Genomic DNA, 27,539 nt, shown 5'->3' with positions numbered 1-27,539 from the left:
TGGTGTGAGAAAATGAATGAACTTGTTGTTGTTGTTATTATTATTATTAATTTATTTGTCAACAAGAACAAGGAAACAAGTTACAGTATAGACATAGATATGCACACATGAAAAAAATTGGGACAAAAAAAGAGGATATAAATAGGCAAAACATAGCCATAAACACATAGAATGATTACATATAATTAGAAACAGTAGGACAGGGACGGTAGGCACGTTGGTGTGCTTATGCACACTCCCTTAGGGATCTCTTAAGAAACATGAAAGGTCCACGGTAGACAGTTTACGGTAAAAGGTATGGGGATTAGAGAGACTAACAACAGGACCAGGTAGAGTATTCCAGACATTTACTACTCTATTGCAGAAGTTTCCTACAATTAAGATGAGAGATTATTGATTATTGATAGTCCTTGTGTGATTATGGTTGAAATTAAAGTACTCATTTACAGGTAGAACATTTTGGTAAATAATCTTATGAACTAAGAATAGGTCGGAACGTAGACGACGTAGTTCGAGGCTATCTAGACCTAAAATTTCAAGCCTGGTGGTATAGGGAATTTTATTTTGAGCAAAAGATTTGAGTACTCTTCTAGTAAAATATCTCTGGACCCTCTCTAATGTAATGATATCTGAAATACAGTGAGGGTTCCAGGCAGGTGAGCAGTATTCAAGTATAGGTCTGGCAAAAGTTTTAAACGCCCTAGTTTGCAGTATAGCGTTGCCAGAGAGAAAACTTCATAAAATAAGATTTACAACTTTTAATGCCTTTTTTGCAATGATGTTACAGTGAGCTCTGGGACTTAACTAATATAAAATCCTATCATTCAGCAGGAGCGCATGTGGAAAGATATTCCTTTATGTAAACTGAATTTGGGCTTCTGCCATGAGGGTAAGTGGGTCTACACTGTGCTCCAATTTTTAGTATCTTCGTGGCATTAACTCGTAATTTGTATGCATAGAGGAGTTCTGGATTCAATACAGTCCAGGGATACATCCAAGTCGCCATCATAGAAAAGAAAAGTTGCACTGGGAACAATTTATGAGTTGTGTGATATCGTACCCTAAATCTATTTATGACTCAATTTCTAGTCAGTCCAAAAAAAAAAAAAAAGTCTGAACTTTCAGGAACCAGCTTAATATGTAAGTATTAAAACTGTTACTACTTACTGGGAAACATATTTTAAGGGAATTAACTGCAGCAGGGAGCCTTAAATAAACCAAGAAGTCTGCTGGATACGCATGCAAGGCAGAACAAGTTAAATCTCAGCAAGTTCCCAGATTGTAGGACTGAAATGGCAAGGAGTCGTTCCCTTTTCTATTATTGGGAATGGGATGATTGTTGGGTTGTTTTTTTAAAAAAACTTTTTCCTATAGTTTTTTTTTTAAAATTGGAAACTTTGTGATGTCACTTTGTGAAGCCATTCCCTGCTGCATGTCCACATCAAGATAGCAGCTAAGCAATTAATAATCGTAGGCCGAGGCAGACACATTTTTCACAGTTAAGTAAAAGAACGGGAAAAAGGTTACGGAAGGCATTTTCCCATGTGCTTCTTGTTCTCTGCATGCTATAAACCTTTCTTCTCATCTGAGAAAATTCAGATGGGTCACTGCATCCTGAAAAGTGCATAAGAAGATGGGGGTAAAGTAAAGCTAGATTGTGGCGTGAAGAACAGGCGCTTTTTGTGTGTGTCTATCTATCTATCTATCTATCTATCTATCTATCTATCTATCTATCTATCTATCTATTTATTTCATTTCCTCTGTAGCTGCCACAGAATTTTGAAATTTATAGGACAATAGGAAATCTGTATAAAAATTGTTTTCTTTTTGGGAAAAAAAACCCTGAATGATTCCAGATTTTCTCCCCCCCCCCCCCAATGATTCCCTTCATAAATTGGGTTTGATACATTCCTAATAACATTCTTCTGCTTCTTTCCATATAATACATTTCAGGCTTTCATTACTATAATTAATAAAATATAGAAATGTCTTCCTTGACTCATGCTGAATTTCCGGTGCCTACAAGCCAGTGGTGGGATTCAAGTAATTTAACAACCGGTTCTCTGCCCTAATGATTTATTCCAACAACCAGTTTGCCAAACTGCTGAGAAAGTGAACAACCGGTTCTCCCGAAGTGGTGCGAACTGGCTGAATCCCACCACTGCTACAAGCCCATTATCTGAAGCACTGTCTCTTCCTGGTTAACATCTAGCTGCCCCATTAGGTCAGGCAGAAGAGGTATCCTGTGGGTCCCATCAACTAAGCAACTCCATCGGGCAGGACCCAAATGGCCTGCCTTTTCTGCTGTGGCCTCTGCTCTCTGGGACATCATGTCCCCCAAGGTGAGATTCTTCTAATAGTTTCTTGCAACAGGATTCTTCCCTCAACCCTAAGGATCCCATGGTAAGCCTGCTATATGATTATTTATTTATTTATTTATTTATTCATATTTTTATACCGCCCTATCTCCCTAGGGACTCAGGGCGGTGTACAGCCATCTAAAAACAACATAAATATACACAGTAAAACATTAGTCTAAAAAACTTATTAAATAGGCCGAATATTTAAAATAGACATAAATAATAAAACCCCAAGTTAAGACCAAATCTAAAATTTAAACAATTAAAATTTAAAAATCTAGTCCAGTCCTGCGCAAATAAGTAGATGTGTCTTAAGCTCGCGGCGGAAGGTCCGAAGGTCAGGAAGTTGACGAAGTCCTGGGGGAAGCTCGTTCCAGAGGGTGGGAGCGCCCACAGAAAAGGCCCTTCCCCTGGGCGTCGCCAGTCGGCACTGCCTAGCTGACGGCACCCTGAGGAGTCCCTCCCTGTGGGAGCGCACGGGTCGGTGGGAGGCATTCGGTGGCAGCAGACGGTCCCGTAAGTAACCCGGCCCTATGCCATGGAGCGCTTTAAAGATCATTACCAAAACCTTGAAGCGCACCCGGAAAACCACAGGTAGCCAGTGCAGTCTGCGCAGGAGAGGTGTTACATGGGAGCCACGAGGAGCCACGATGAGCCACGTATGTTTCAGTGTTTATGGTTTTTTAATTACCCAGAATCACATTTTGTGAGATGGGCAGCCGTATAAATTTGCTAAACTTATTGCTACACGCACACAAAAAATCCATTCACTCCTGCCTTGCTTTAGCTGTTGTTTTCAAGCTTGGAATTAGAGGCAAGGATTAGATAAATTTGTAATGTTGTATGGGTGAGTGCTTCCTTAGTATTTTGTGCCAAAATCTGTATACAACAGGGTTGTCAAACTCGATTTCATTCAGGGCTGCATCAGGGTTGTGTTTGACCATGGAGGGCCAGATGGTGGTGTTGGTGTGTGGCCAGAGGTGGGCATGGCCGGGGTGGGCATTTGACACAGGCTCAAGATGCATTTTCCCCCTTCTTCTCTTTCTTTCCACAGTTCTTTATTATAACCATTTTCCTATCTCTTCTACCAGATATTACTGGCAAACATTTATTTACTTATTCTTCATACTGCACTAAACTTTATTTCTAAATTTATACCCCATTTTTTAATAGTAAATTGCTTTTCCAGGCAGAAAAGCTATTTATACTATTGCATTTTTATTATTCAACTAATAATAAAAATACTATAGCATAAATAACATGATAATACAAGATCTAACAGCAGAGGCAAATTTTCAGGATAGTAAATAGAAATGGCTGTCAATTATAGATTGTTGAGTGTAGATTAAATCGACCTACAGTATGTAAAATCTGGGTTAAACTGTAGCATTAACATAAGGTGTTTGCTTGTTTTCTATCCAGATCAGGCACCTACTTGAGGCCACATAATTATAATCCAGTCCAATCCAGTCTTGCTGCAGCACTCTGCCAGCCAAAAATGGGCCATGCAGAGACCCCGCGTGACCCATTTACAGCCTCCCTGGCCTCTAGCAGTACTCTGCCAGCCAAAAACAGGCCACATGGAGGCTGGCAGAGTGCTGCTGGAGGCCAGGGAGACCAAAAATGGGCTGCAGGAAGCTGAAGACGGACCTGTTTTGGCCAGCAGAGGCACCACGGGCTGGTCCTTTGATATTTCTAGACGAGCCCCGGGGGCCAGATTTAAGCACCTCACGGACCTTGAGTTTGACACCCCTGATATAGAGCATGCTTCTATTAAATGGATTTTAAATGCTAACCTAGTTAGAAAGCTAATCTGTACTGAGAAGTGAAGGCTAAATGTATGCATGGATACATGAGTTTGTCACATAGGAACATAATAACAATCCCTGACTTTAATAAAGATCATGTGATATGGTGCCAAGATGCAGTCAGACTAAGTTAGAGGGAAAAATACCTGAGATGAAACAAGTTGCACTAAATTCCACAATCTGTCCTCTTAAACAAAGTCTATTTTTTTTGTAGCAACAGATATATAAAAAAAATCTGTGGCTAAATTTCTAAAATACAATTAAACTGACTTCTTATGTATTTAATAATTCTTTGTTCCTCTTGCACTGAAAATTAACATATTCCAGTAATGGAGAGACTGGAGGACTGAGGAGAGAATTGCACTTGGCTCTGCTTTTTGCTGTGCGACCATCCCTGTCTTAATTATGAATTCCTGGGTGATCCTATGCATTCCTCCTCAAGGATGCATCAGGCTATGGATTTATCTCTCTCATAACTGTGTGCAGGGCTGCAAACTTCACTTCTCTGCCTCTTGGCAAAGATCAAGTGCAGTTTCATGAATAAAAATATTGGGAAGTGAAATCAGTGGCAAAGTTTCTCATGCTCTTCTTTGTAACAAAATATTTTTTGATATGATTTGGGATGGATTCAACAGCATAATTGCAGCCTGTCATCCTTAGAATGCACAAGAGCCCTAAAAATCTAATTTTCTATTTTAAAGCCTCTCCTACCCGTCTAAGAAATGGTGTTGCATGTACCTAATGCAGACCATGTGTTTTATGAAGTGTACAGATGCTTCACTTCAATTTCTCACTTAACAAAATAGTGAGATTGAAAAATGCCAGTGTAATCTGCTTTTGCAGTGCCAGATGAGTTCAGCCAAATGATGCAGTAAGTCTTTCAACGCTAATAGCGTAAACAGAATTTGAGTCGGAGAGCCCACATACACTCTTGAATCTGCACACAATTATTTGCTTGAACCTCCAGGTATTGTCAGCATTCATTTGAGTGTGGGACAGCAAAGCATGGGGGCAGATCTGGGAACAAATGTTCTTTCTGTTAACACAAATATGATGTCAAGGGCCTGGGAGGACAGGAGGAAGAGCCACTACCAAGGCAACGGTCAGATAAGCAGGGTTTGAGCCCAGGCCAAGAAACTACTCTGAGAAAACATCTCAGACAAGCCTTTCCCCTTTGCTTACACAAGGATAAAGTGAGGAACTTGCAATATTGTATTACTGTGGGTGTTATGATAAAAGCAATCCCAATCTGTATGACTTTGGTTTCTTAGTCTAGTCTACTTTATAGGGCTGATACATACAGCATATTAAAAAATGTTGGATCCAAAGGCAGATAAAATCTCACTTCTTTAAGGAGAAAAAAAATAGGAGGGTTCTTTTAAACTCAATTCTAAGTTTGGAGAAAGTTTAAAAGATTGGAATTGCAACTTCATTAATGGTTGCACAGATATCAGCCTACCATGAGCATAATTGCACAACCTCCTAATTTATGCAAGTTCTCACTTGCAGGTCTGAGCTAAAGGGTGAAACTAAGAGTTATATGTCAAAGCTACAGGCAGAAATTAGGTTAGGTTGAAAGACCGTCGCTTTCCCACTAAGATTTATGGTGAGCAGAGTAGAAATCTATGTCTACTCTGTTCACCACAAATCTTATTGGGAAAATTACAGTCTTTCAACCTAAGTTGTTGTGGAAGATGGAAGCCTGGAAGCCTTGTTAAAGAAACTCGGACTCTGCTGTGGAGGGCTGAACCAATAGGGCTGTCAAGGTGTATAAGCATGCAGGCAGGCACATATGTAAATTGAAACTAAAAATAGCAGTTGCCTTCAAAATAAAAATCAGACAGGGACAGTCAAAGGGTCAGATGTGGCCTGGGGTCTGAGGTGTGTGTGTGTGTGTGTGTGTGTAACATACCCAGGTCTGGGTTCTTGTCAGTATTCTGTTCACAAATGAAAACTTTAAAGTCTTTGATTCATTCAATTGTTGCATCAAATAATTAATTCTATTGAGTAATAGTTTGTTCCATTCATATGGGCTCAGCAAGTACAAATGCTTACTTTACTTTACCTGAGCAAAGAAAATTAGCAGTGTTAGGCCTAGTTAATACTCGCAAGGGAGACTTTTATAAACTAATTGTTGGCTACAGAAAGAAGTTGGGGGGGGGGAACCTCCCAGGAGAAGTCAGTGGCTTCCAAATTGCTCCCAATAAAATTATATAGTTGTGTCTATATCTTCACAACGAATTCCGCTGTGTGTGCTTGCTATTGCTCTTTGCACATTAAAATGTTTTTAATTGTTTTTTTATAATATGTGCTTTAAAAGTATTTTATTTTCTAGAAGGAAAATATCATAAATTAAAGAGGCTACAAAACTTGGTGGGGCGGGGGAAACATGTCATTTTTGCTCCCAACTAAGTAGATGTGTGTGTTTTGAATCTGAACTCTATCACAGCTTTGGGAATAATTCAGAAATTTGAAATGAGAGACAAAGAGACAGAGAGATCTGCCAAAATCTTTTTTTTTCCCCTTGAATTTTCCACAGGGACCCCATTTATGGAGAGGGTGAAGCTCTAGATTTAAATAAAGAAATAACCTTTATACATGTTTCCATCCAGTGCTCCTCTTGGGTTTTCAGTTTGGGTTTGTAAGTCTTTACCAACAACTGCCTGGACTTTCTGGGTTATGATGGATAGTTCTTCAGAAACCAATTTTCTGTTTGTCTCCTGACATCAGCCCCTCACACCCATTCCACCAAAACTAATCAAATCATATTATAAAATAATACAGTATATAAAATGATGACCCAGAGTGTTGGGAGCAATATGCTGATTCTTTAGAGAGGGCTGTAAATCACTGCGAAGCAGTATATAAATGCTATTGCTACAGGCCTACAGCTTAATGCAATATGTAATAAGCACAGCCACAATGGTACAGCTCATACAATATATATAGATAGCCAAGCATAATTTATCTTAGCTTAGTGTGCCCCACAAAGCTAATCTGTGGATAGTTTATGGCTCAGTGTAACATGAAAATACAACCCAGTTAAAAGCATGAACAAATTCAACTAATTTTGACACACACCATTTGTTTCAAACTCTCCTAGAATATGGGAGACAGGGAGAATAGCTGTTAATCTCCTGGTAAAGAAGGTCTAATTTGAAGCTCCAGGTAGGCAGCCAGGAGGGACAAAACCTCATTGGGCAATTTCCAGACTGCTTCTTTCTTTGTCTGAAACTCTGGTTTGCCTGTCATCTTAAAATACAATGTGCCTTAGCTGAATTTTGTTTTGGTATAATGTGTTAAGAGCCCGCAGAAAAATATCTGAAGAACTTTATTTGCTTGGGACATTGAGACTTTGAAGGCGTTACAATGAGAGAGGTTTGACTGAATGCCTTCTTGTAGTGATTTTTATACCGCCCTTCTCCCGAAGGACTCAGGGCGGTGTACAGCCGAAATAAAAACAGTAACAAAATACAATTAAAATAAACAATTAAAAAACTTATTATAAAATTGGCCGAAATTTAAAACATATTAAAATCTAAAACCCAATTAAAATACATCCAAAAATTTAAAATTTAAAATTTAACCCAACCCCGCACGAGTAAATAAATACGTCTTCAGCTCACGGCGAAAGGTCCGAAGGTAAGGCAATTGGCGCAAGCCAGGGGGAAGTTTGTTCCAGAGAGTAGGAGCCCCCACAGAGAAGGCTCTTCCCCTGGGGGCCGCCAGCCGGCATTGCCTGGCGGACGGCACCCTGAGAAGTCCCTCTCTGTGTGAGCGTATGGGTCGGTGGGAGGCATGAGTAACAGCAGGCGGTCCCGTAAGTACCCAGGCCCTAAGCCATGGAGCGCTTTAAAGGTAGTAACCAACACCTTAAAGTGCACCCGAAAGGCCACAGGCAGCCAGTGCAGTCTGCGCAGGAGTGGTGTTACACGGGCGCCATGTGCGGCTCCTTCTATAACCCGCGCAGCTGCATTCTGGACTAACTGAAGCCTCCGAGTGCAATTCAACGGGAGCCCCATGTAGAGAGCATTGCAATAATCCAAGCGAGAGGTAATGAGAGCATGAGTGACCGTGCATAAGGCATCCCGGTCTAGGAAGGGGCGCAACTGGCGAACCAGGCGAACCTGGTAAAAAGCTCTCCTGGAGACGGCCGTCAAATGATCTTCAAACGACAGCCGTCCATCCAGGAGAACACCCAAGTTGCGCGCCCTTTCCACTGGGGCAAATGACTCACCCCCAACAGTCAGCCGCAACTGCAGCTGACTGTACCGGGGTGCCGGCATCCACAGCCACTCCGTCTTGGAGGGATTGAGCTTGAGCCTGTTTCTCCCCATCCAGACCCGTACGGCTTCCAAGCACCGGGACAGCACTTCAACAGCTTCGTTGGGGTGGCCTGGGGTGGAAAAATACAGCTGTGTATCATCAGCGTACAGTTGATATCTCACCCCAAAGCCACTGATGATCTCACCCAGCGGCTTCATATAGATGTTGAACAGGAGAGGCGAGAGAATCGACCCCTGCGGCACCCCACAAGTGAGGCGCCTCGTGGTCGATCTCTGCCCCCCTGTCAACACCGTCTGCGACCGGTCAGAGAGATAGGAGGAGAACCACTGATAAACGGTGCCTCCCACTCCCAACCCCTCCAACGAGTGCAGCAAGATACCATGGTCGATGGTATCAAAAGCCTCTGAGAGATCTAATAGGACCAGGGCAGAGGAACAACCCCTGTCTCTGGCCCTCCAGAGATCATCCACCAACGCGACCAAAGCTGTCTCCATACTATATCCGGGCTGGAAGCCGGACTGGAACAGGTCTAGATAGACGGCTTCATCCAGGTATTGGGGGTAGCTGCCGTGCCACCACACTCTCTACAACAAAGAGAAGGTTGGAGACTGGACGATAATTTCCCAAAATAGCTGGGTCCAGGGAAGGCTTCTTGAGGAGGGGTCTCACCACTGCCTCTTTCAAGGCAGCAGGAAAGACCCCCTCCTGCAAAGAAGCATTAATAATCCCCCGGAGCCAGCCATGTGTCACCTCCTGTGTGGCCAGCACCAACCAGGAAGGGCACAGGTCCAATAAACACATGGTGGCATGCAGCCTTCCCAACAACCTGTCCACATCCTCAAGAGCCACAGGGTCAAACTCATCCCAAACAATCTCGACAAGACGCGTCTCCGCCCTCTCACCTGGATCATCCCAATTTTGGTCCAAATCATCCCGGAGCTGAACGATTTTATCATATAGATAACCACTAAACTCCTCGGCACGTCCCTGTAAGGGGTCATCCCGCACCTCCTGATGAAGGAGAGAGCGGGTCACCCAAAACAGGGCGGCCGGGCGGTTATCTGCCAACGCAATGAGGGTGGAAACGTAAGAACACCTCGCCTCCCTCATTGCCATTAGGTAGGTCTTAGAATAACACCTAATTAGTGTCCGGTCAGCTTCGGAACGACTGGACCTCCAAGCACTCTCTAGGCGTCTTCGCCAGCGTTTCATCTCCCTCAGCTCCTCGGAGAACCAAGGGGCTGGTTGAGACCTACACCGGGTCAGAGGCCGCAAAGGTGCGACACGATCCAAAGCCCCAGCCGCAGCCTGCTCCCAGGCTATGACTAGTTCTTCAGCCGTGCCGTGGGCCAGACCCCCAGGAAATGGCCCAAGCTCCTTCAGGAACTGCTCAGGGTCCATCAGGCATCTGGGACGGAACCAACGCATTGGTTCCGTCTCCCTGCGGTGGTGGGTGGCAGTCCGAAAGTCCAGGCGAAGGAGAAAATGATCTGACCATGACACAGGTTCTGTTACTAAATCTCCTAATTCCAGATCATTTAGCCACTGACTAGAGATACAAATCAAGTCCAGTGTGCCTCCCCCCATGTGCGTAGGGCCATCAATTACTTGAATCAGGTCCAAGGCCGTCATGGAGGCCTGGAACTCCTGGGCTGTCGTCGATGACAAGCCGGTCAATGACTGCTATGACTGCATCACATCTTTTAGATGCCTCTTGAAGAACATCTTCTTTCCTTGTGCCTTCCTGCATGGATGCAATATGTATGGTTTGACTGATGGGTTTCTTTCTTTTCCACATTTTTAAAGATTTAAATATATTTTTATAGCGGTTGATCTATTGTTTTCACATTGCATTTTATTTATTGATTTCAAAGCACCTAGCGAGTTGTAACCATGAAAATGGTATCCACATCTGCTGAACAAGGGGGTGAAACAAACAATTGCACTCTTGTACATAATGTAGGGACAAATAATGAGCCAGGGCTAATTTCAATTGAAGCATAACATGGGAACTAGACTAGAAAAGATTGCTTTCTGTACCATGGCTGTTGATTCCCCTGGTGCGCATATTCACTGTTGTTGTTTTTTAATCTAGCTCAGCAAGGATGAACATTTGCAAAATTCTAGTGCTGTCAGCTGAAGAGAAAACACATAGCCTAACTATTTTAATTTACCATAAATCCCTTAATTATGAAATTGTGTGGAATTATTACTAGAGTCATCTCCAATATGACTGCAACAAACCTGTATGCCTGTATTTGCCCATATTTATCCCTTGATAAGGGACAGTTGATCCAATTCTACCAAGGAATAAAAAAAGATTATATAGGTGATGTGTGTGCGCATATAGACATATAATAGTAGAATATTGTAACTATCTAGGCCTTTCATACACAATTCTTGTCAGGGAAGGAAGGGAGGGAGGGAGGGAGGAAGGAAGGAAGGAAGGAAGGAAGGAAGGAAGGAAGGAAGGAAGGAAGGAAGGAAGGAAGGAAGGAAGGAAGGAAGTTTGGTTGGTTCATGGGAGGTGCTGATTCCAATTCCAAGCTGATAGTTTAAAAAACATTGTGAACTCTTTCCACAGAATATCCATGTGATAACTGTACTGTTTACTTTTAAACAATACTTACAATCCAATTATGAAATATAATGGGAGGAGCACATGGGGCTGTGGACCGTACTAATTTAAGTTTATCAAAACACTGCATTTTTTTCACATCACTCTAAGATACTGTAGCTATTTTGTGCAAGAGACTGGGTCCAAAGGCTCTCATTTATTTATGATAAAATTCAAAGAATGGGAAGGGCATTTCTGCACTACCACCATTCCTACTGCACCTAGTCCTTCCCCCTTCCCCAACATTTGGAGACCTGCGTTCCAAAATTTTACAAATGAGTGTGGAAGGTTGTTAAAAAGGATTCTGTAGAAATAGGAGAGAGGTATACAAGAAAAACGTTATTTCTTTATTTCTGTGGTTATTTCTCTTAATGGAATCCATAGTTAAGATCAAAGCTTCTCAATTCACTGAAGATTCCTTCAGTACATTAATAGTACACTTGTGGGAAAAACCCATTAAATGGCATGTCATTTAATACACTCCCAAAGAAATCGTTTTATCACTGAATGCACTGTAGATTAGAATCAAAATAAGGTATGAATTAAGATTAAATATAGATTAACTCTGACCTGTATATCAGATTGCACTAACATGAGCATCTATTCGTCATGTGAACCTCAACCCCTGGAATCCCAAGAACAGTTGCGGAGCTGAACTACCACAATTCAAGACATTCCAGGGTGGCTGAAACTTTAGCCAAAGTTATAACAACAGATGAATGACAATCTGCTGATCCGTGATATGGGAGAAGACTTAGGGAAAAGAACATGGCTCACAGTATAACCTATTGCTGCTTCTTTAAAAAGAAAAAATAATCTGCATTAAAAAAAATATTATTAACCTAGAAGGGATGAAAGAAATGTTTATTACTTAAATTGTTTCTCAACTCCCTAAAACGTTCAGAGTCTTTCATTCCTTCTTCAATGCTAGCAATGAAAGTTGTACAGTTTAAAGTCACACATCTCTTTCCAATCACAACAAAGAAGGCATATTTAATATGCGTTACGCTCAACTTCTGAAAGGTCATACACGGTCTTCTCCACTATTAAATGTCAGCCTTCGCATATGCAACAGCCTGTCCACTCCAGACTAAATGCTTGAGATTTGGGAGTCTGGGGGGAGAACTCTGAACTCTATAGAAAAAACAGAATGGATGACTTCCTTTCCGCCCCCCCCTTCCAGTTTCTAATAGCATTATATTCCCTGCTAATTATTTTCTAGGCCCTCCACTACAAATATCTTGGTGGTGGTTGCTTGCATCGTCAGAGGGCAGCGACTGGTAAGTTGTATGTGGGTTTCTTTCATGCCCTGTGCTATATATAACTTTCCAGGCTTTTAAAACGGTTCATTTAACAGAACCATTCTTAGGTGACCAGACAGCATGTGTCATTTTTTCCATGATTAACTTTTAAAAATGGACATAAAAGGAGAAAACCCTGAGATTTAAAGTATTGCCAGAGTTCTAGCTGATTCAACATTTTTATATATGAGTGTGCATGTATGTCTGTGCGTACACACAAGCACACATACACACACTCACGCACCCTTTTAGAAGTTTTATTGTCATTTCCATAGCCTTTACAGTATTGTAACCTAACCCCTGAGATTTCATTTTTCCCATGGTATATTATTTTCTCTTTAATGACTCATAGTTGGATGAGACATGGATTCATCAATCACTTAAAAGGTTAGGCTTAGACATCCAATGAATCCTGATTAATATGTAATGTCCACATGTTAGTTGTGAGCAGGGGCTGTAAAATAACTCCTAGAACAAGAGCTTCCTGTTCACTTCAGCAGAAGAAAACCATCTCCTGTTATGGACGAGAAGAACCACAAGATCTTCTGATATGGGAGGAATGAGAGATTGAAATGAACATAAGATGCTATCTGTTTCCCATTAGTGCTCAACTATATGCCTTTGAGAAATCCAGAGCTTGAGCAGCGAGCAACAGCTTTTCTCTCTTGCTTCCTAGCAACTGATCTCCAGCGCCATTTTGTTTCTGAATAAGGAACCTTTATACTGTCATCATTTGTTACTCATCCACTTTTTGGAGTGGAAGAGACGTCTACCCGTATCAAAGACCTGTAGAGTTCTGGAATGAAAGAATAATAAATATACAAGTGTCAATGAGCTCTGTGTGTGTGTGTGTGTGTGTGTGTGTGTGTACATGTACATAAAGAGCAGAGCTTGTATTGTGACATCCCAATATACATTTAATAATTTTGATGGAAATTGGGCTTTTGTCCCTAAAATGCTAGTTTTAGTGAACTCTATTCCAGCTGTTGAATGGGCCTATCATACAGTCAAAATATAATAAATCTGTGTATTCCTTTTTCTTAATTCTCAATCCAGTTAAATATGTCATCATTAGCCAAGCTCAACAACTGGCTTAAATGCCTTTTAAAAAAAAAAAACCACTAACATCGACTAGTTCCAATATTTAGCCATACTGGCGTATGAACAATGTTTGGGGTAATAAATGTCATCGGAAATATTCATTTCTTAAACAAGCCCAAGGGAACACCTGGTGCTTACTAAATCTTGTGCTCCATAGTTGTTGATGTTGCCATTTCAAAAACAGGAATAGCCATTATTTTGCTTTACTATTTTGTCCATTTGCATAAAGTCCTATTCTATTGGGAACTATTATTTTGCTCCGCATGTCAGTGGGGATTGTTCTGCCATTCGTCTTCATGAAGAACAACGAAGAGTCTGGATGCAAATATTTGGGCAGCTGTTTAAATACATCTGAAAAGTTGGAAGATGCCAAAACAAATGAAAGATATTCCCTTACACGGCTCCTTTTCTTTTAAAAACTGCTGTTATCTCTGTCTTAGATCGGTCGACGGTACAGTTCAACTGGATTTTGCAATCCCTTCCACACCAAATAGCCTGCAGATGGATTCAGTTCAAATATTTATATTGTACCTTCCTTCGCTGTATTTACCAAGCCCTTAGCAGGAGATCATCACATTATTATGCTACCCGCCGATTGATTATTATTCCTTCCTTTCTTTGTGGATCTTAAAAGGCCCCACCACATACAGTCATTTTTTTGGTCACAATATCTGTTTCACAGGACAATTTACCATGTTGTCATGTAATTCTGTAACACACGCAAGTACAAATGCAAAGAAATGCCGCTAGGGTTTCATTATTTCCTTAAGGTGGGAGGGAAGGGGGGAGCACATATTTTTGGTGATCATGGATTTTAAAGAAAGCCAAATCTTCAATGGGGGGAAACTTGGCATGCCTGGAAATAGAGTCAGCTATTTCTTTCTTTTTAAATTTAACTTTAGTTCAGGCATTCATTTGGATTTTTATGCATTTCTCTTTTGAAACTGGAGAAAACTGCTCTGGTTTTCAGTAAGCAATGGTTAAGAAAATTGCAGGGCTTGCAAAAGGGGGCTTCATGCTACCCTAGGGTCACAGGATGTCCGTCCCGTCCCATTCCCCCCCCTCCCGATTTAAGGAAAGGGACACAACTGACTGACGTAGCATATGTTTCTCGCGCAGAAAACCTCAGATGCCATCTTTGGATGGTCTAGAGACAATACAGAGTTATGTGGAACAATGATCTGGCTCCTGCCCACTTTTGCTTCCTGTTTTCCTTATTTGGCAACCTCCTAGGTAAAGGTAAAGGTTCCCCTCGCACATAGGTGCTAGTCATTCCCAACTCTAGGGGGCAGTGCTCATCTCCGTTTCAAAGTCGAAGAGCCAGCGCTGTCCGAAGACGTCTCCATGGTCATGTGGCTGGCATGACTAAATGCCAAAGGCACACGGAACGCTATTACCTTCCCACCAAAGGTGGTCCCTATTTTTCTACTTGCATTTTTTTACGTGCTTTCGAACTGCTAGGTTGGCAGAAGCTGGGACAAGTAACGAGAGCTCACCCTGTTATGCGGCACTAGGGATTCAAACCGCTGAACTGCCGATCTTTCAATCGTCAAACTCAGCATCTTAGCCACTGAGCCACTTTTAATTGGTGGCCTTTCGGGCAAAGCAATGAAATCCACTTTCATGCAAGGGAGAGAGCTCTTTGAAAACAAGGTGCCAGCTTTATATTTCATGGTCCTTGGTGTATTCATTACATATGAGAGTGGCCAGAGAGTTCTTTTAGATGAAAAATTATCAATATCTCCCTTAAGAAAGATATTGATAATATTTTTAAGCCTGCCTTCCCTTAAACAAAAGGGAGCAATGGAAAGAGAGCTCATTTTTGTTTTTGAAGGAGGGCAGATTTTTACACAGCCATCTCATTCTAAGGAGAAAATGCTGACATTAACCAAGCAAAGTGCTAGAGACAACATAGTGGAGATATCTGAGTTTGTCATCTCCAAAGTAGTAGCAATTCAACCTAAAACCAACAAAGTAGAGTTTAATTCTTCTCAAATATAACTTTTTCCCAACTTCCACAGAACATACATGCCAATTTTCTTCCCTGCCTCTGTTTCAATGTCTAATTTGCTTCCTTCCAAAATCTAACACCTATCCAAACATATCAGTCATCCCAGGAGCTATTAACCCCTAGTTATCTGAAGCCACTGAGGAAGCATCTTTAAAACAATTATCTTGAGCTCTTTGTTAAAGCACAGCAAGTCCTCTTTATCAATGGACACAACATAAGGGGGATCTGTTTGTAATACCCTTATAGGTGCATATATAAAACAATGCTGCAGTATAAGCATTTTGTAAGCACTTTGCATTAAAAACCAACAAGAATTAAACAAAGCTAATTTCAGCTAAATAACTTTAGTTACATGCCTTGCATATAAGAAAAACCAATCAAGCTAAGACATACCAATAAGTGAAAACATTTGGGCACTGGTACAATTCTTGGCTAATTTGTAATTGTAAACTCTTTTTTAAACTGACCTATATATATATATATATATATATATATATATATATATATATATATATATATATATATATATATATATATATAAAAGTATTTTGTTATAACGGTGGCTTGTTTGGGGATTGTTTGTATGTGCATGGAAATACAATCCAGAATAGTGTACAAGATGCCTATCTATCTCAAAACAAATGGATTTTTAAAATTAGAATAAAATTAACAAAGTCTTTTGCATTATTTTACATGCGATGATGCCTTGAAGATCAAATAAAATGCAGTTTCCTGGAATCAGCTAATCAGCAGGATTTGACAGATCATATATTTCATGGATTTTGTTCCAGTGTCTAGGATGAAGATTTCTATTTTCAAATGTTTTCCAAAAATGTGGAGCAAAGTTGGGGCATAGTTGGCTCCTTATCTGAGCCTGGAAAAAAAAAAATTCTGGAGCAAAAGTTGCAACAATCTTTGCAACAATAATAGTAACAATAATAGTACCTTGATGAAGGTATCTTTTCTTTTATGTACACTGAGAGCATATGCACCAAGACAAATTCCTTGTGTGTCCAATCACACTTGGCCAATAAAATTCTATTCTATTCTATTCTATTCTAATGCAGGGATGATGTAAGTATTGATTTCTAATTAGTGTGGTTCGGTGTATGCTGTCTAGAAAAGAAATTATTGTTTTTAAAATAATAACAAACAAGCAAAGGAAAAAGAAGAAAACAGAGATAATTGTGATAGAAATATATTGTCAGAGAAAATAAAAAACATAGAAAGACTGAATAAAATATACATAACTTTTTTTAAAAAAAAATCTTATCCTATCCTTTCCTTTCCTTCTTTGACAAGATATTCTTCAAAACTATAATTCTCAGAACAGCCAGGAAATTGTCAGGATTGTAATAGAAACAAATGTGATTTAGGTTGCATTAAAAGAAGCACTATCCTCAGGTTCCAGAGAGTAATTGTGTTGTATTGGAAAAAGCTCTCCAGTTCTACATGTCGTATTTTAAAAAGGATGCCATAAGCTACAGCATATTAAGAAATGGTAAACTGAAACAATGAGATATTTCATGCAGGGGGAGTTTAATGACATAAATAATCGTTGCCTCAAATGAAGGCCCAGCCTTACCATGGAGATTTGTTCACTGTGGCTCCACATGGCATTCCAAACATTTTGGGAAACAGTTTGGTAAAATATTAAGTTCTAAATGGTACAAATGTTCAACAGTGAGATCAACAGGTAGTGTGAAGCTCTGAAGATTTCACCTGGAGCATGAGGCTGGATTGAGTGATATTCTACGATCCCCTAACATTAGCAAGTACCACAGAAAAATCAAACAGAGTAATTTATTTATTAAATTTATATGCTGCCAATCTCACTATTGGGCAGCTTACAACATCAGTTAATTGTACAAATAAATCAAGATCTTATTTAAATCGATGCTTCTATTTGATTTAAATTGCCAGTTTGATTTACATTTATAATTCATTTCAAATAGCTGAGTTTAGTCAACTTTAACCAATGTCTTATATCTATTTACCCATGTTGTTGTTAGTTGTGAAGTCGTGTCTGACCCATCGCGACCCCAATTTACCCATGTAGTATGGCTGTATTACTATTATCTTTCTCATATTATCTACTACCTTCTCCTATACATTACCTTGTTCTATGTATGTATACTTGTTTGTATGTACATGTTGCTCTTATGTTTGTATATACACTGATTATATTACCTTGTTGTTTGTATGTACACTGGAAGCTTATACACCGAAGACAACCTTGTATGTCCAATCACACTTAGCCAATAAAACTATTCCATTCCATTCCATTCTTCGTCATTGATTTGACTAATCAAATAAAAATGTAAACAAATCATCTTTGAATTAAATTGTCAAATTGGTTTAAAATGTAAAAGTCCATTATTTATAGTTTTTATCAATAAAATAAAATAGGCCAATGCACTTCTAACATCTTTGTTCATGTTCAGGAGCATTACTACTTTCTGTTGAAATTCTTTCAAGGGAAAAAAATACATTCTTTTTCTACAATTGCTTTTTGACAACTGCAGTACAACCCCAGAATCACACCTGTGGGATATGAAATTGAAATGTGACTTTACATGCCAATCCTTCCATATACCCATCCTTGTTTGCTCTACGATTTAAAAAAAAAATGGAATGAAACTCCAAACACAAAGTGAAATCAAATCAAGTTAATGGATCAACCACAAAGTGAATTCTCCTTAGAATGTTCAACAGACAAGACATTAGCAAAAATTGATGTTTCCATGTTTTGGATACCAATGAAGATTTTTTTTTTTTTGCTCAATTATATTAAGGGAAATGCATGTAAATGACAGCTTTCTCCTTGGGGATAATACTGAAATTTAGCTGAATTCCTGGGGCGGGGGGGGGGGGGGGGATGGACATTCTAGAAGTTGCCTCCTCTAGGAGCAGACAGCATTTCATTCAATCCAATAGACAGTTACAAATCTAAAGAAAGAGGTTATAAGAAAAGTCTACTAAAATTTATAGACATTTACTTTGATGAAAATATTTCTATGCCTAAATTATAAATTTTAGGGTGTCATCAAATAAATTACATTATTTTTTTCCTCTAAACACTACAGACCTAAAAAAAACCATTAAAACAAAAAACCAAAACCCCATCACGTGATAATCAACAGAGTGTGAAACACATAGAACTTTTTTTTGATGATGCTGAAAATGAAACATCAGCATTAGAACGAATTGGATAGTTTTGAGTGCAGAGTCCAGAAAATGCTGGATTCAATTCATTGCTTGAACATGACTCTCACCAGCATTCTTAGACCCATAATTTTGGCAGTGTTTGCACAGCCCACTGAAATATAAACCTATGGCGATGTGCAAATCCAGCTTGGGTTATTAATTTAGCTTTCATTACCTCGTACGATTAAATAAAATGGATTAAATCCAGTGCAGCCAAGATTAGGTAGACATTCATAAGCATATTGGGGCAATTCTCTGTATCATCATGCATTGTTGCCACAAGAATTAGAGAAAGGGAAAAGAAAATGCTATGTACAATCTTGAGCCTATTCGCCAACTGGTAGAATACTGGTACATTAGTGCTGTACAAAATAATTCTTCATTCACTTCAAGGGAGATGGCAGCTCTCTGCCTACAATGTCCACCTCCTGCTTGTAAACAAATGGACAAAAAAGAGTAAGTGGGAAAGTCTACGCTGTATTACAAGCTGTGAAGTGATAATCACTTCAACCAAACAACTTGTGAATTTTCCTCTTTAAATCCAGTGTAAATATTGATAAATGCTCTGAATATATTTGATCTTTAAAACAATCAAGAAAACACTTTTGAAAACTGCTACGTTTGTATTACACGTGTATCAGCTAATATATTTTTGATGGTAACTTCTAGGTTAAATTTCATCCTATCCTGAACATTTTCTTCAACAGGGAGTCAACAAGATCCAAGATGTTCCTTGTGAGAATAGAACTGCTTTTACCTTTGGAATTAAACTTTTGGGTAGATACGCTTGTCCTTTCTAGATGCAACCCAACATACTCTTCTAGGGACTAAGGTAGTCTGATATTTGTTGATCATTGTTGATCAACAATGTTCAGGATCAAGATTTCTTCATTGCGATTTCATCCACTCCAGAAGAATTTTAAAGACACCAACAGAACTAGCTGCAATTATTCTTAGACGTATTATACAGCTGTAAGATATATTATACAACTATCACAGCACAGTAGCAAGGCTGAAGTGTAATTACTTTGAAAAACCATTTTGGTTCAAAAATGATCACAGGAGACTAAACTAAATGGCGTGTGTGACTATAAATATAATGGCATTTATCATCAAATGTATTAGATGATACATGTATAATACAAACATAATAGATTTTAGAAGTCTTTTCTTAATTGTTTTAAAGATCAAATATATTCACAGTATTTACTGATATTTAGACTGGATTTATAGGAAAATTCCTAAATGGGTCCTAATGTTTGGTTGAAGTGATGATCACTTCCCAGGATGTAATACAGAATGAAGCTATGCTGCATAATGACACAATTCTACACATGCCTACATGGAAGTAAATCTTATTAAGTTTTAAGACTGGATTTTAAACTTTTTCTAACGGGAGTCTAAAGAATCTAGAGAGTGAATTTGGTCTAATGATTAAGGTGCTGATCTAAGAGTAGGGAAACTTGAATTCTGGTTCTGCTTTCTGCACAAAAACCAGCTGGGTGACCTTGGACTTGGACTTTTCCTCTGAGAAAAAAAAGAAAAGAAGGCAATGGCAAATAATTGCCAGGAGTCAAGTTTGACTTGAAGGGAAGGAAAAGGAAGAGTAGCGGGGGGTGGGGAGGAAGAAACACAACCATGTTCAAAATCAGAGCCTTGAAGTCTTTGCAAAAGATAACATAATCATGATTTGGACTGAAATCTTAAAATAGTTGCTAGGAACTAAAATCTATTAGGATAAGTAGTATGTTCATCTGAATACATGTCAATAGGATGATGCTATTGAGTAGCTGATTTTTGTTTTTTAGCAAAACAGTTGCATTTAGTTTTCAAATTGAGCATTCTATTAAGGCTCCAATCTAAGCATATTGCCTAGCAGTAAGCCTGTTCCAAGTTTTTGCATTTTACAAAGCCCAAGAAAATATGAATAGGTATTACATTTCTGGCCCACCAACATATCCAGTTAAACTGAGTCTGAACAAAGCAAGGCAAAGAGGATGCATCTGAGCAATTGGCCAGCTTTAAAAATAAGAAATTCATTTCCAGGGATTTTTCACAAACCTCAAAATCCCAACTCAAAGTCTGAGATAAAGTTAATGGTGTTCGGGGGAGGTAGAAGGTTGCTGCTTGTTTCAATTCCAATCTTGTATCAGAAGCCTCCAAAAGTTTACTACAACTGTCCTGCATGAAAATGTCCATCTCAAAACTCTGCTGGCAGGCACACACACTCACACATGCTCACACAAATGAGCAGACAGAGCGAGCTTAACTTCAGATTCCTGCTCTTGTTTGCTTTCATATTTTGAAAGCCAGGAAGAGTTGTGAAAAGTTCCCTTCAAAATAACTTCGCATCCAGAGGAACGAGAACGTCACTTACCTAAAGATAGGTCTCTGAAGATGCTTTTTCCTAATTGTAACATAATCATCCATTTAAGTGTGGGGGAGGAACAGCCACTTCCTGAAAAGAGTTCCCGGGAGAACCTGGGAGCAATCGGGAAACTTGTTCTTAGCTACTGTGCTGAAGAGACCACACCAAGGTTTTTTTCTGGTGCTGGGGAAAACCTCCCTCCGTGTGACAGTCCCGTAAAATGAGGCCATAGAGACCACATAGAGTCTGAGCAGCACCAAAACATGCAGGCTGTTACACAGAGACCGAAGACAAGTTGAGCAAAGCAGAGTCTCCTGGAAGGGTTTCAGCTGCCTGAAGAAAAGGAAGAACTTTTACCAACTCTTAACCAAGTTTAAAAGAAAAATATATATATATACTTGTGCTAGATTATTCCAGGCATGAGAATTCTTCTGAAAAAAAAACCCGCACTGGTCAAAGTCTTCAACTTGAAGGCTGCCTTGCTTTGTGAAACAAGACCAGTCCATTGGGAGGCTTCCCTTTTTCTTTCTTTCCTTTTTTTTTTTAAATCCTCCCCTTTCTTCAAAATAAAAGTTGTCCAGCTGTTTCAGAGCAAACCCCTGCAAGTGTTTTCTAAATGTTTCTGTGCTGTTGTAAGAACTGTATACAAATTAACAGAGACGGATGGCTCTGATCTCCATTCCTGGCTTCACTTCAAGACATTGCTGCAATTATTTTACAGTCTGGCTATTATTCACTTTGGCTGATGGGTGACTATAACTATGCACATTAAACTACCACTCATAATTTTTGGCACCCACACAACCTCAGAGCCCACAGTCAGCCGAAGCACAGCCTGATATCTGCAACTGGTGGGATCTTAACTACACGGCAAGGAGTCATTATCCTTGAGTTAGAAAAATAAAAAATGGAGTGGCTTCTTTATTGGCTAAGTCAGATGTTTCGTTTCATTCTGGCCATGTGGCAAAACATAGATCATTTATTTATTTGTTTGTTCAGATGTTTTAAACAGCCACCCTTCCTAAACCACTCTGGGCAGCTTATAACAACAACAAAACCAATGTCTATAAAGCAATTGTTAAAAAGAGGAAAATAAAATAAAATAAAATAGATAGATAGGATAGATAGATGATAGATAGATAGATAGAGATATAGATAGATGATAGATAGATAGGAGAGAGAGAGAGAGAGAGAGAGAGAGAGAGAGAGAGAGAGAGAAAATAAAACAAAACCTCTGAGCCTTAATCATCACCTCACAGCAAATCCAGTTTACCTCATTCCGTACTATGGATCTCTGTACTACACTATCGCAGAACTGTGGTAAAAAGCCAGGTTTTGATGGCTTTCCCAAAAAACTAAAAAGCTGGAGCTCTGCTAAGACTGCTAACAATTATTTCAGAATATTCGACTTTCTAAGGCAGGGGTGACAAAGGAGTTACAAAGTGACAGTTCTTCAAATATAGGCAATCTTCATTTTAAAAAAGTCACTTTGCAACCAATCTTTGCATTTGTGGTCTGTTGTAAAGCAAAAGTACCTGAGGTTAGCTGAGGGAAGATTGTGTGCACATAGTTTCACTTAGCAACTGCCTCACTTAATGACCGAGTTGCCTGCCCCAAGTGTGATTGCCAAATGAGGACTTCCTATGTGGAAGAATTATAATTCCACAATACTTCCCATCGTTGGTTTCATAGTCCTATAGAAATGAAGGGGATCCATGCTCTTAGGACTGGGTTTAGTAGAGGCCGCTGCTAAGCAGTCTTTAGCAGCTACAGTCATATAAAGAAAATTTGCATATCATAGAGTAGAGCTTCATGTACTTCTTGCCCTGTTCCTGCCAGCTTACTTTTCCTGCATGTATCTCTAGAGGGGATTATACACAACTATAAACCACCACCTTGTCATGTTGTACAACAGGTAAACTTTTTGTTCCCTGACTCCAACCATTCTCCATGAATTGGGGAATGGGACTGCACAAAGAAGGGAAGAGGCATTGTGCATGTTTGGTCCAAATTTTTAAAAATATATTTATTTAAAACAAAATTAGCCCACATTAACTGGGGTGTCTGATGTTATTTTGGCCGTGCTTCAGCCTCTCTCCCAGAGAATAACCCCAAAGGAAGAAGAAAGTCTTACATTATTTGTCTTCAACATCAGTGAAACTTGATTGCAACCCAACAGGATTGGAAAGTTTTCCTTAAAAAATAGCATTGTGGTCTCCCTAATGAACCTTGATATTTATGATAGGTGACCTGTTAAACGAACCCAGCAAATATATCCCTGAGATACAGTAAACAACAGCTGAAAAACCTGAACACGTAGCAAGTCACACTTTGATTGTGGAAGGGTAATTTAATACTTCCCCTATGTAGGACTCTGAAAGTTCACGACTTCTGCCATGACTCCTGTGACAATGAGAAACAGCTTTTCTTAAAGGAGGCTGTAAGTTGCCCTGAAATCATCTTTGGGAAACATTTTAATAGCCATCCGTAGCAAACACCCACACTCCTTTTCTCACACTGCTCCACTTAGTGAAGTGAGGGAGGTTGAAGGCAAAAAGATTTTTTTTAAAAAAAAAAATCATGGTGTTTATACTTCAGAATAGCCTCCTACTAGAAGCTAGGTTGGCCATCTCAGTGGTGGCTTCTAGAAACTGTGAAAAGTGAACAATTCTATATCTATCAATCTATTATCTATCTATCTATCTATCTATCTATCTATCTATCTATCTATCTATCTATCTATCTATCTCTCTATCGTCTATCTCTATCTATCATCTGTCTGACTGTCTGTCTGTCTGTCATCTATCTATCATCAATCAATTATCTATCTATCATCTAGCAAGCTAGATAACTGTCTATCTATCTGCCTAGCTATCTAGCTATCTATCATTTTCAAATTTATATGGCCACCCATCTCACAAGAAGTCACTTACTGTGTATTTGATGCAGTGATTAAGGTACCTGGCTAGAAACTGGGAGAGCTGGAGTTTTTGTCCCACTATAGGTATGAAGCCAATTGGGTGGCCTTGAGCTAGTCATTCTCTCTCAGCCCTAGGAAGTAGGCAAGGGCAAATTACCTCTGAAATCTTACCAGGAAAACTGCAGAAGCTTGTCTGGGCAGTTCCCAGGAGTCAACATTGATTCAAAGTTCTAAGTTCTCAAATTCAAGTTCTCAAATTCAAGTTCTCAAATTCTAATTTGATAGCATCAATATTATTATAAATTATGGCAACCACCACAAGAAACAAAACGAAGAGCCAAGATCTGGGTATCCTGGTTCTGATGGGCTTTTGAAGAAGATAACCTTTATAACCTGAATTTAAGATGGAAAGGCTCATTTCAGAGCCATTGGTTTAGCCATTCAATTGACCCCCTGTTTAGGTTTGTCAGATCATCTGTGGAGTGGTCATGAAGAGACCTCACTCTTTCTCCCTGTCCTGAAACTTTCTCCAGATCTCTCCCCATAACCTCCTCTCATTGTGGGGGTACACAAGATAATCCCCAGAAGTGTAACAACTGCTTCTTATGGATTATGCCAAATAGTCTCACACTTTCTCTCAGTGTTGGCAAACCTTTTTGGCACCAAGTGTTGAAACGGGAGCTCATGCACGTATGCATGCTGAAGACCAGAAGAGCAGCTGCCCAGTGCGCATGTGCGCACTGGGAAGATGGTCTTCTGGTTTCTGGTGTGTGCATGTGCACCGACCACCTTATCTTCACACGCGCATGTGTGCTAGAAACTGAAAGACCAGATGGCCGGTGCACATGCACATACTGGAAACCAGAAGAGCAGCCTCCCGGTGCATGCATGTGCCCTGGGTGGCTGCTCTTCTGATTTCTGGTGCTCCCGGACACATGAAGACCAGCTGGCTGGCACGCCAGAACCCAGAAGAGCAATGGGCAATGGCTCACATGCCTGGAGAGATGGCTCTGCATGCCACTTTCAGCACGCATGCCATAGGTTCGCCATCACGGCTCTATGGTCACTTTGTCTGATCTTCAGCAGATAGAGCATTGGAACTATTTTACAAGATCTGTTCTTGGTGTATATATAGTTGAGTGCCAGCAAGCTGAGAATGACTTCTAAATCAGTGATACTGTTTACCTTCAAAGCCTTTAATTACTACCGACTCCAATTTGTGGAGAAGCATCTCTTCCAATATCAGTCTATATTTTGTGAACTTTGCTGAAGCTTTTCTCCAAATGCCTTCCTTACAAGTAATATGATATAATAGTAGGGGACCTTGTTGGTGATAACTGCCTCCCCGACTAAAGAGTTACACACCATATTTACTTTGCTACCAAGTTATAGGTAGAACTTGAGAAATGTCTTCTTATTTGTTACAGCATCTTATGAAGCTTGACTGATTTCAGAGGCGAGACTCGGTTAATATTTTGGAAGGAAAGCAGTACAACTATAAGTTGGGGAGAAAACCAAGAATACAACATGGATATTGTGTCCATTAGGACAGCAGTCCCTAACCTTTTTGGCTCTGTGGACTGCCGGTGGTGGCAGTGGTGGGCAGAGGGGATGGTTTTGTGTATGTGCCCACCGTTTGCACAAATGGAGCCTCATGCGCTCACATGCTCATTTGCCATTTGAGCGGCCCGGTTCCCAATGGGCCAAGGACCAGTACTGGACAACAGACTGTGGGTTGGGGACCCTGCATTAGGACATTAAAAGTTGAGCCTGACTCACAGAAGACTCCATCTGTTACTTTTTAAAATGTTAATATTAGACTCCATCTTTTACTTTTTTAGTGTTAATATTATGACTTTACCGTAAATTACGGTAAAAGTACCGTAAAGGACTTTACAGGTAGTCCTTGACTTATGACCACAATTGAGCCCAAAACTTCTGTTGTTAAGTAAGACATTTGTTAAGTGAGTTTTGCCCTATTTTATGAGCTTCTTTGCCACAGTTGTTAAATGAATCACTGCAATAGCTAAGTTAGTAACCTGGTTGTTAAGTGAATCTGGCTTCCCCATTGACTTTGTTTGTCAAAAGGTCACAAAAGATGATCACATGACCTTGGGGCACTGCAACGGCCATAAATATGAACCAGTTGCCAAACAGCTGGATTTTGATCACATGATCACGGGGATGCTGCAAACATCGTAACTGTGAAAAACAATTATAAGTCACTCTTTTCAGTGCCGTTGTAATTTTGAATGATCACTAAATGAACTGTTCTAAGTAGAGGACTATCTATATTTTCTTGCCTTTTCTAATTTACACTGAACAAAGAGGAATACAAATCAGCGGGGAAAAAATGACTATATACAGTAGTAGCCAAAATTGTGAAAACCTTTTGGGAAAAGTATATTTTTGAGGTTTGATGGTTAATAACACCAATTTTTTTGGGGGGGTGGGGGAGTTTCAAGATAATCATATTCCACTGCCGGAATGGCCTGGGAATAGCCTAGACCTCAACCCAATTGAAAATCTATGGAGCCGACTAAAGAAACTTGTTAGTCTGAAGCGACCCAGCAATAAAACCCAGTTAATAGAAGCAAACATTCAATCTTGGTTTCACATTATAACAGATGCAGAACAAAAAGACTTGGTTCACTCCATGGGAAAACGTTGTAAGGCTGTAATTCATGCTAAAGGTTACCCAACTAAGTATTAATTGACATAATAATTTTTTGTATATCTCATTTTTTCTATGGTGATAATTTTTGTATATTTTGTTTTTTCTACGTGTTTCATGTTTCTTCTTTATACTGTAACTGCTATTCTAATAGCAAATCCTTCATAAAAGTTATTGCATTACATTCTTGATTAACTTATCTTTCCATTGATATATAATTTTATGGTACTACTCCAAAAAAAAAGTGGTGTTATTAGCTAGTTTTAAAAAATACACTTTTTTTAATTTGCATTTATATCCCGCCCTTCTCCGAAGACTCAGGGCGGCTTACACTATGTTAGCAATAGTCTTCATCCTATTTGTATATTTATATACAAAGTCAACTTTTATTGCCCCCAACAATCTGGGTCCTCATTTTACCTACCTTATAAAGGATGGAAGGCTGAGTCAACCTTGGGCCTGGTGGGACTAGAACCTGCAGTAATTGCAAGCAGCTGTGTTAATAACAGACTGTCTTAGCAGTCTGAGCCACAGAGGCCCCTTTTCCCAAAAGATTTCCACAATTTTGGCCACTACTGTATAGCCGCTTATCAGATATTGCAGATCATATTAATCAGTTCCTAATAGCTTTCTGTTCCCCTCAAAAAATGGCAAAGTATAACAGCCTGAACTAAAATCAGCCATGCTCATAGAAATATATTTCTTATACATATGCCTACAAACAAAGTTCTCAGATATATCTCTCTATGGCCCTGAAATTCCTCAATACTGCTATTAAAGGTGCACAAAATGTCCTTTAATTGAGGTATTTTCATTAAAAAGAGTTCTGCCAATATGTAATGTACCTTTTCTAGACTGAATTACTTATCGAATGGATTCTCTGAA

General features: G+C 39.6%; 1 protein-coding gene across 3 annotated transcripts in view; it reads right to left on the bottom strand.

Annotated features, from left to right (window-relative positions):
* PDE1A (phosphodiesterase 1A) overlaps positions 1–27,539 on the bottom strand; it is a 189,072-nt gene that overhangs the window by 100,894 nt on the left and 60,639 nt on the right. Inside the window, exon 1 of one of the 3 annotated variants that reach the window (XM_058189333.1) lies at positions 21,070–21,603. The exons of the other annotated variants lie outside the window; for them this stretch is intronic. Within the exon in view, the coding sequence (XP_058045316.1) occupies positions 21,070–21,122 (53 nt within the window). The 5' untranslated portion in view covers positions 21,123–21,603. Of the gene's footprint in view, positions 1–21,069; positions 21,604–27,539 lie in introns of those variants that run through there. 3 annotated transcript variants of the gene reach the window in all.

This window comes from Ahaetulla prasina, chromosome 1, assembly GCF_028640845.1.
Source record: "Ahaetulla prasina isolate Xishuangbanna chromosome 1, ASM2864084v1, whole genome shotgun sequence".
In the NCBI taxonomy this organism is placed as follows: domain Eukaryota; kingdom Metazoa; phylum Chordata; class Lepidosauria; order Squamata; family Colubridae; genus Ahaetulla; species Ahaetulla prasina.
The sequence above is the reverse complement of the archived record's forward strand: the minus strand, read 5'-3'. Positions and strand labels throughout refer to the sequence as shown.